The following is a 10060-nucleotide window of genomic DNA, read 5'->3' as shown; positions in this document are numbered from 1 at the left end:
AAGTACACTGTTGCACTCTCTGAATTTTTTGAAAACAAGAAGTACTATACTTCTTGTGTTTGAACTTCTGACCTAGTGCACAGGAGAGTTTTAAATGATCTTTCCTTGGCAATCTGAAAGTATCCCAATTCAGAGGTATAATAAATATGATGTATGTGTGCATGTTACTCGAACCCATCAATAAGGGATTTCGAATCTTACCAGCTAAACCAATTTTCAAATGTCAGGATTCGAAGGATTCGAACTCTGAACGTGATAATAAAAAAGATTTTAAAAGTCCTTCCCCATTCCCAATGATTTCCTTTTAACTTATCTCTATAGGTTCCTTTTTTGTTTCGGATGGGTGGTGATGGGGTGGTACCAAGCAAACACCTGTCGTCCCCATTGTTTGATCTAAATTTTAAAGCTTATCAGTCATGGCTGAAGAGGATAGCAAGCAAAATGCAATCTCCAACGACCAACCTCAGCAGCCATTACCAACCTTACCAGGATACCGGTATGGTGGTGGTGGATCAGGTGAGAGAAAAACATGGCCGGAGTTGGTGGGATTAACAAGTGAAGAAGCAGAAAGAAGGATCAAGGAAGAGATGCCTGGAGTTAACGTTCATGTGATTCCGCCTGATTATTTCGTTACAATGGATTTCAGAACAGACCGGGTGCGAATCTTCACTGACTCCTCAGGAAAAGTCTCACGGGCACCTATGATCGGTTGATTTTGGGGAAGATTCGTCTCTGCCAGGAATGATACATATCTTACTAGTATCGACTACTGTTTCTGCTTTTTCTACAACTTGGTCAGCGTTATATCCAAGAAACTAGAAGGAAGTAGGAACTCGTGTCTGGCAGGATTGAATCCCTGATTCCCTTGTGTTGTTCTCCTCATCCTTGTTATTTAAAGTATTGGCTTGACCAAATAATTATGCAGTTCAGGCTGGAATTCTTGTTCTGGATCGAATTTTATGTAAAGAAACAAACACGCAAGTGTTTTTGTATTTCCTTTGTGAAAGACCAATCTTGCATCCACCTGTACCTCTAGCACATGTTGCATTAGATTGGGTGGCTTAATCGTTGAATAAAGTTCAGAAGGTTGAGATGGGAAAAAAAAAAAAACTTTAAATATGATGTATGTATTTACATAATAACTTAGGTATGATTTAAATGTTTTAACGAGTGCCTAATGAAAAATTCAATAATCAATTGCTCTGTTTGATGACACAAATATGAAATATTAATGCTGTAACGTGAGAGAGTTTTCGAACCTACAGCCAAACTTGAAAATAAAGTGGCTTGACTCTTAATTCTCATAAATTTATCGAACCGAAGGACAACATTGGGCTGAACCAATTTTGGAGCCTTGAGTCTATATAGAGACATTAAATCCCAATTTGTCACTCAAAGATACTTGCGCAGCTATATGACCTTTAACAGATGAAAGTACTTGAAATTCTACTAATAACCAACAGCAACCATCTCTTCGATATGCCAAGACACATGCTTACAAAATTTCTACTTGAGTATTCAAAGAAATGACAAGATTTATTTGTCCGTGAAATTAACTGGAGAATCAATCAAGTCTGGCGTTAATTGACGGTGTCTCTTTCATTTGCCGGTGACTTGGTCATTGTCATTGGCCGCTCGTCCATCCCAACTTGGGCAATTCAACACGGATCAGCTTTGCAGTGGTACGGCTTTGTAGTGGGATTTAATTTCTTTTCTTGTTCAGCCAAAAGACTCTTTGGGATTTTACTAATAACATTGACTTTTGGCCAGTAAAGCAACAAGTATTTCGCAAGAACATCCGTACAACATATGAACAAGTCAGCTATTGTTGCTTTCTCATTACAAAAACACAGGATTGAATTCTTTACAAAAATTAATATAGATTCCACGTCATTAATTTTGGTGGAGATTAATTAATTTCTTAAGTGTTCTTTTCATTAATTCATAAGTCAGCTATTGTCATTTTCAGGATTTTTTTCCTTCATTGGATAGGATATGATATCAGCTTAGGTTCAAATTAGGAATTCAGCCTGGCCATAACAATTTCAATAATTTCATAAAGACCCATATCTACACGGAATATATATGTGGGGAGGATTGCGTGTGTGTGTGTATATATATATAGAAAATGCAAAACCAACGTTATTAATAAGTTAGCCGGAAATCATACAACACAATTATTTGACAAAGTCAGGGGGAATTCCAAAAAGATTCAGTTAGATTGGTAGATTTAGCATAGTTTGCTAAAGTATGTGTAACCTTATTTGCTTCTCTAGGAATCCATTGAACATCAACATGAATTTGTTCTAATAAAACCAATCGCACATCTTCAATGTTACCTATTGTTATGAGCTGATATTCACTTAAGATAAGCATCTTTTTAGGGAGTAATTTGGAATCAAAACTTTATGGAGTCAGTTAAGATGTTTCAACTTTTATTCCCAATATAGAAAATTTTTCCGCATTTTATTTTTTTGGTATTCATGCTTCTTTTAGCCTATTCTTGTTTGTTGAAAATTTTGCAAAAGTTGATCGTAGAATGTAATTATGGAGAAAAAAAATCAGAATCAATTAAGTTAAGTCCTGGGTATATTCTTGATTTTGACCTTTTTGGTTTAAAAAAAAATCTAAAATCTAGATGTAAAAGAAAATGAAAACAGTCCCTATAACCAAGATAATACAATCTTTTAATTATAGAATAATTATACCTATTTATGGCTTTGATTAATTTTTATTTTGTATTTCTTTGGCATGCAGTAATATTTATTATTCCCTTACATTTTCCCAACTTCCAGTTTTTTTAAAAAAAATTATACTTGGGGCCCGTGCCTCACCAGAAACTCCTACAAACTCACTCTTTGAAAAAATTATGAATTTTTATAATGTGTCCCACCCTATTGATGTCAATTAATGGAAAACAAATAAAGTACATGGTCTTCGGTTTTCTATTCAACTAAACTAAAGGAAGCTAAGCCAGAGTCGACGGAAACCTTCAAAAAAAATAAAAAGGAAAATAAAACAGTAAAATGGTAAAATAACCATCCTTTTTTAGTGTCATGTTTTCACCTTTTGGATATTCGAAACAAAGGGTCATCTTTTCAAAATCAACACAACTTTCCATTTTACCATTTGAAAAAATTACCTTTTGCGTGCCACTACACTCCATGTGAGAGCCATGTTTAAGGTTCATCCAAAATCAGTACATTCAAACTTAATAATTACATTTTTTTTCTTAAAAAGTTTGATTTTCAAAAAACAAAAAAAAACCTCAAATATGGCACATAGGGAGTGCAAGATTTTCAAGGCCAATTTTTATCTCTCAATCAGTGTTTATTTTTTGTTTTTCATGGAGAATATTGGTTGTGCATATGACTTTCTTTTTTTTTTCATTAGACTTGTTTTTTTTGCATCCAATTCTTTAGCAGATATTTTTTGGTGTTTATCAGAGTCCAAACATAATAATCACATGTACTCATAACAAGTTGAAATCACAGAAGATGACCCTTATACTTGGACAGAGGTAGTCCATTTATATTTAAATGAATACAAGACAGATCGCAACAGACACACATGGATAGACTGATTAAGTTATCACTGAGCAGTGATTTTTCAATGATAACACAGACAGCACCGTACGTTATTAGAAATTCCAAACATATACCGCTACCTGTCCATTGCAAAAAACATGGTCCATAGATTCAACATTTACCTGAACGCAACAAAAACACTTCGATGGTCCAGAAATACCGAGTTTGCATATTGTTGAATCCAGTGGTAATCGATTTCTCAACAAGTGAATGAGAAAAACAGACACCTTTAGAGGAAGTCGTGAATGCCAAATTTTTGTAAACATAAATGACCGTTGCATATGTGATCTCACCTATGATAACACAGACAGCACCGTACTGAGCAGTGATTAAGTTATCACCGTGCGCACCCAGGTATGGTTGTTGACTCGGCAGGGGCCTCTTATACGTGGCACAGGATGTTACATGTGCGGGAAATTGCTGAACAACATATAACCTTCATTGTTCATTCTGGGAGCTCCAATTTCTGGTTCGATAATTGGTTAGGATCAGGACCTCTGGCTTTGCGATTAGGGAGTGTTTCGGATCATAAAGTGTCTGATTTTTTTATTGATGGTGATAAGTGACTAATTTACGTAATAATTGTATGACATTTTATATTATTTTTAGTCACTTTGGTTATATTATTGGAAGAATATGAATCATTTTGGCTATAATTGGTGAAAAATGCTTTTAAGTGATTAAATGAGGTTTTTATCACTTTTTACTTGGATTTTGTGTATTTTGACAATTTTGACACATTTTCGTATTTCGGCTATAACTTGAGTTACAATGATCGGATTGGGATGATTCTTGAACCCATTTGAAGATAAGAGATAGATCTACAACTTTGGTGAAGACATCTAAATCCAGTTTGAAGGTTTTCCAGGTCAAAATGCCGAATTACAATAGCAAATTTCTACTGGTCGAAGCTGGAACAGGGCAATGAGCAGGCAAGGGTATTTCAGTCATATCTCAGCCTACACAGATCCAAATGAGGTGATTCTTGATGCATTAGAAAGATAACTCAAAAGGCTACAACTTTCGTGTTTTAGACATGAGCTGGTTCAGCCTCTAACATCAAGAAAAGATTGGTTGAAGTTGGGCCAAAAACAGAGCAAGTGATCCACACTCGGATCCACTATTCATCCGAACCCTCGGTTGTTTCTGGGTTAGTGGATCCGAGCTCGGATCCATACGGATCCGAGGTACTGTAGCAGCTCGGATCACTGGTCAGAAAAGGCTGCTCTGTACGCGTAAAACTCAATTTCACCTCCACCAACTCACATTGGATGCTAGACATGTGAGAAACATTCCCAGCTGTAAAAGGGAGATGTAATCCTCATTTCTTGACCACCTTTCATCATTAAATAGCCAAATTCATTGCAAAAAAGGAGATTGGAGTTCATAGAAGAAAAATAGAGAGTGAGCTACGGGAGAGCTTGAAGTTGCAGAAATGTAGCTCTTTCATCTTCCTAGTGTTAGTTTAGCTTAGTATAGAGTAGTGTAGCTTTTCCATTCTTGTTTATTATCTAGATTAGGATGAAGATGGAGGATGAAGAAGGCAAGGAAGAAAGCTCATGTGACAAGGGTTGTATTCCTTCCAAACTCTTTATCTTTTGTATTTAATTCCAAGTTTAGTTAATATACAAGTTCTGGATTTTGTGTTCATTATGTGTTTCTAAAGTTTATACCTTGGGTTTGGTTGAACTTTCTATAATTGTTAGTGTTTATTATTTGGTTATTTGACTGCTATGATTTGAGCAAGTTATTTAGCACTTTAGCTCTTTAAATCATGATTAATCTGGTACCATTGATTGTGATTATTTAAGGTGTTGTTTCTGCAATGAAAATTGAGATTTAACACTAGTTCAAGAAGTGCTAAACATAGGGAGTACACTCACGAAAGTAGAGGTGCACTTATGTGGTTTTTAGTGATTCATTTCATGTAATTTCATTGAAGAAATGAACTTGTAGCTAATTTCATAACCATGAGAATAGGTATGGATTAGTTATAAGTATAATTGATTCACTACGAAAGTAGGATTCAAATGCATAAGGAAATTACACCATACTAGCCTAGATGTAGTACTCAATGATCCAAATATAACACTTGCATGAGTAGTTAGGGATACCACAACCTAAGGAGCTTTCATTTGTTATTTTGTATAATTTCAGTAGGTTTAATTTGTTATAATTCATTGATAGTCTAAATAATAGAGAAGCTTTAGTAGTACCGGTAATTGCAATCTTCCTTGTGGGATCGACCCTTAATACCCTATACTCGCTCACGATTCGTATACTTGCGATAAATCGCGTGTGGGGTATTTAGGAGTTTATAAATGTAAAACTTGATTAGGATGAGCTTAATTGTATATGTATACTCCGCGCACGTCAGATGGCGGGTGGAATTTTCGGTTACTGAGTTTATGGGTCCCTTCATCTATCATCAATGAGATACAAACACTCTCTCTCCCTCAAATTGAGCATGGAGTGGAAGATTTGATGATTTGGGCTCCTTCTCAATCTGGAACTTTCACACTATGCTCAGCGTTTAACCTGGTGAGATCACATATGCAACGGTCATTTATGTTTACAAAAATTTGGTATCCACAACTTCCTCTGAAGGTGTCTGTTTTTCTCATTCGCTTGTTGAGAAATCGATTACCATTGGATTCGACAATATGCAAACTCGGTATTTCTGGACCATCAAAGTGTTTTTGTTGCGTTTAGGCAAATGTTGAATCTATGGACCATGTTTTTTGTAATGGACAGGTAGCGGTATATGTTTGGAATTTCTTTGGCTCTGCTTCAGGCGTGCTGAATTTGGGTTGTTCGGTTCGTGCATATATTGCGGGTTGGTGGTATAGCGCAAGCAGGAATGGTTTTCTTGCATTTGTACATTTTATTATACCTTCTCTGATTTGCTGGAATATTTGGAAATCCAGAAATTTAGCACGTTTCGAAGGGAAAATTCTTTCTCATGTTGCTATTTGTGAGTTTGTTTTTGAAGAGGTGAAAAACCTCTTTAGGTTGCAATTCCCTGAGCACCCGTTCCTTTCCTCAACATGGATGCAGTTTTGTTCTTCGCTCTCTTCTCTTAATCGGACAGCTTCATTTAAGATTGTAAGGTGGTGTCGGCCACCTTTGGGTGTATTTAAACTTAATACTGATGGCTGCTCAAGAGGTAACCCAGGGAGGGCAGGTGGCGGTGGGATTTTGCGTGATGATGAAGGCAATTTCCTGCTCGCTTTTTCCCCATTTTTTGGAAATGGAACCAGCATTCAAGCTGAGACGCGCACTCTTCTCTTTGGGGTTAAGCTGTGTCTTTCTCGTGGTTATATTAACTTGCACATTGAAGTGGATTCTTTGGTTCTTGTTCATTTCCTAAAACAGATATCTAGTTGTCCATGGAGTGTTCTTACAGAGGTTAAGCACCTTCTAAGGTTATCGTCTAATTTTGTTGAATTTTTTCATTGCTTTCGAGAAACTAATCAAGTTGCTGATTGTTTATCTAACGTGGGGTGTGATCAAGGTTTCGATACAACGTATCTTCAGTTTTTAGACCTCCCTATGACATCTCGTGGAGCGTTTCGGTTAGATAAAATAGGCCTGCCTTCAATTAGAAAATGTAAGAGCAAATGATGTAAAGGGAATACTTCCCTACTCCTTCTCTAGCATTTGCTTCTTGGTATTATTTGGAGGTAAGGTCCATGTCCCCCTCCTGTGTTTATTTTGCTTTTCCAATAAAAGACCAAAATTTAATTTGAAAAAAAAAAACAACTATTGGCGGCACATATGCAATTCTAGTGAATTGTTCGCCTTTATTTGAATACAAAGTACGGTGCAAATTGCAGAAAATAGTAGGCTTTCAACAGTTGTAGACACAGTAGCAAGCATGATAACGATGCTGACCACTGCCAGTCCAAATACATTCTCCGGAGTAAACATGCTCTGTGTACTTGCAATAATTGTAGCACCTGTCAGAGGAACAATCCCCGGACCAGTTCTTGGCAGGCCTCTTGCAAAATGTAGCTTCAGCCATTGGCATCTCTGCATGAAACAAAGCAAAAGAGAGAGCAAAACATTAGAGTTAGTCCAAAGTGTATGGTATATATCAGGGATCTAGCCCGTCCACCTAAGGGATAGGTGTTTGTTAGTATTATAGGGCATAGTTCCTCTATGTCATTTTTTGTGTCAATCTTTATCCCATTTTCTATTTTTATGCCACATGTATTGTTATTCACAACACTATACATGTATATTTGCAGTATAATTACATGTCACGAGAAATTAGAAAGCGAGAGAGAAAATTCAAAAGCAGAATACAGGGCAAAACTTTAAGCAAAAACATTTATTGAAAAGCATACGGCGCATATGTAATACAAATTAGTTCATAAAATTTTGATTGTGAGTGTACATATACATGATACACACTTATAACTATTCTAATTCATTGCTAGTGACAACCATTTCTGTTTGTTGTACTCGAAGTTCTCTAACTAAGAGAGAGGTAGAGACAAATAATTAAAACTTTGGGAATGTACAAATATACGCCATTCTATGCATGTGTTCACCATTTAAGACTATGGAAGTGTAAACTCTCTTACTAAAGACTAGCTACAACTTACTATTTGGTACGAGGAGGAGGAAGCAGATGAGCAGGGCAAAGAAGGTTGCGCAGCTAAATTGAGATTTAGCCATCTCCGATATCTTATGTTAGCTATGCTTGTGAGAACACAAGTTAATGATGATAGCTATTTATAGCAAGAGATGGTGCAATTTTCCAAAACCTAATCGGTAGTTGTGTTGAAACTTCTTATCGCTGAGTTGTTAAGAGAAAGCTACAAGTATCAAAGAATTAAGACAAAGTCTAAGTCAGAATTAGCTTACGAAAGGAGTTTAAACAAAGCATCAACACCATTAAGATTTGAAATTTTTAAGTCCAGCAATTTCTAACCTCTTTTAGTGGAAAAGATAATGAACATTAGCATAATGTCGCAAAGCTTAAGTATAAACTCATCTGGTTGCGGGATCGATGGACGCATGCTGGATTTTGGTACATCAATTTAGAATGTACAAGCCACAAGGCAGAAAGGACGGCAGCAATGGAATGCTGATAATTGAGCTATTGCATGCATGATACATATACAGTTTGCACACACATATACATGTATATAAATGTATACATACATATATACATTGTCCAAAATTTATATTGAGGATTGAAACTTGAACCCCATATCCCTCAAGTTTTCGATGCACATTATTTTCTGACAACCAAGACCATCTAGTAAAGGAAGATGAAATATAAGTTTTTAGAATTCTTTTTACCTATGATCTATTTAAGTTTTCTTGAGATTTAACCATGTCCATTATTTGTATTTTACCAAGCGCGTGGAATAAAAAAATCAAGGATGATAAGAATTTATAGCAGGGCACATATAGCAAGCTTTTCAACAACTTGATATACGTTGAAATTTGAATCATTCATATCCGTGGAAGATCAAACAAAAGGAAATGTACGAATAGAATAAGATGCTAGATAAGAAGTTCAGCAAACATCACTTATCCAAGGACATAATTAATAGCATTAAGACCGGTACAAAATTTGAATAGATCAAAAGATAGCTTAATTTCCTACCGTCTTAATAAGATACATTGATTTATTTGAGGATTACTATATACGTGAATACTTGAAATCTTCTAGCAAGTGGGCAATACACTTGCATAGATTACTGATCAAGTTGTAGTGAGGATGTTGGTAGATCATTTTCTTCATCAATCCACGCATGAAGAAACCACGTCAGCTCACCTAAGATATTTAGTAAACTTGAAAAAGGTGAATTGAGTATAGGAACAACAATTCTGTGTATGTACTAAATAATCAATTGGTTTGTTTAATGACATAAACATTAATGCTGTAGCATGGGACAGAGTTGTCGAACATACAACTAAACTTGAAAGTACCGTGGCTGATTCTTAGCATCAATTGGTCGAACTAGAGGGCCACATGGGCTGAACCAATTTGGACCCTTGAGGCCTAAATAGAGACATTCAATCCCAATTTGTCACTTAAAGACACCTAACAAAATAGTTATGATATATATATGTATATTTTAGGTAAATACCTAGAACCTGTAACTGATGAAAGCACCTAAAAATTCTACTAATATGCCAAGACACATGCCTACAAGATTTCTACTTGAGTAAGTTTACTTCTATTTATGAATATCTTGAATGATTGATTTTGTTGTTAGCCTCAGATTGATCTTTTGGGAACAACTTTTTTTTTGCATAAAAAGTGAATTTCATTAAAGAAATTGTTGAAAATTGTCTAGCATAATTTATTTTTTTACATCACAGAAATTTTCACTAATGGTAGGATAAAATGCAAGAAATAACAGATCTAAAATGAAAAATTACAAATAGATTTGAAAAAGACAAGAAATTTGAAAACGTTTTCTAATAAGTTAAATCACTGCAATAATCAT

General features: G+C 35.5%; 2 protein-coding genes across 2 annotated transcripts; one reads left to right on the top strand and one right to left on the bottom strand.

The window, feature by feature from the left end:
• The first annotated feature begins 416 nt into the window (after positions 1-416).
• Positions 417-713, top strand: LOC113755865 (subtilisin inhibitor CLSI-I-like). Its single transcript, XM_027299730.1, has one exon. It carries the CDS (start codon positions 417-419, stop codon positions 711-713), a length of 297 nt encoding a protein of 98 aa, XP_027155531.1.
• A 6708-nt stretch (positions 714-7421) lies between these two features.
• LOC113755866 (defensin-like protein 18) lies at positions 7422-8276 on the bottom strand. Its single transcript, XM_027299731.1, has 2 exons — positions 8198-8276; positions 7422-7619 (listed from the first exon to the last, which is right to left on the bottom strand). Exons 1-2 carry the CDS (start codon positions 8268-8270, stop codon positions 7438-7440), a joined length of 255 nt encoding a protein of 84 aa, XP_027155532.1. The 5' UTR covers positions 8271-8276; the 3' UTR covers positions 7422-7437.
• Positions 8277-10060: the final 1784 nt, after the last annotated feature.

This window comes from Coffea eugenioides, unplaced genomic scaffold (assembly GCF_003713205.1).
Source record: "Coffea eugenioides isolate CCC68of unplaced genomic scaffold, Ceug_1.0 ScVebR1_1792;HRSCAF=2714, whole genome shotgun sequence".
Classification (NCBI taxonomy): Eukaryota; Viridiplantae; Streptophyta; class Magnoliopsida; order Gentianales; family Rubiaceae; genus Coffea; species Coffea eugenioides.
The sequence above is the reverse complement of the archived record's forward strand: the minus strand, read 5'-3'. Positions and strand labels throughout refer to the sequence as shown.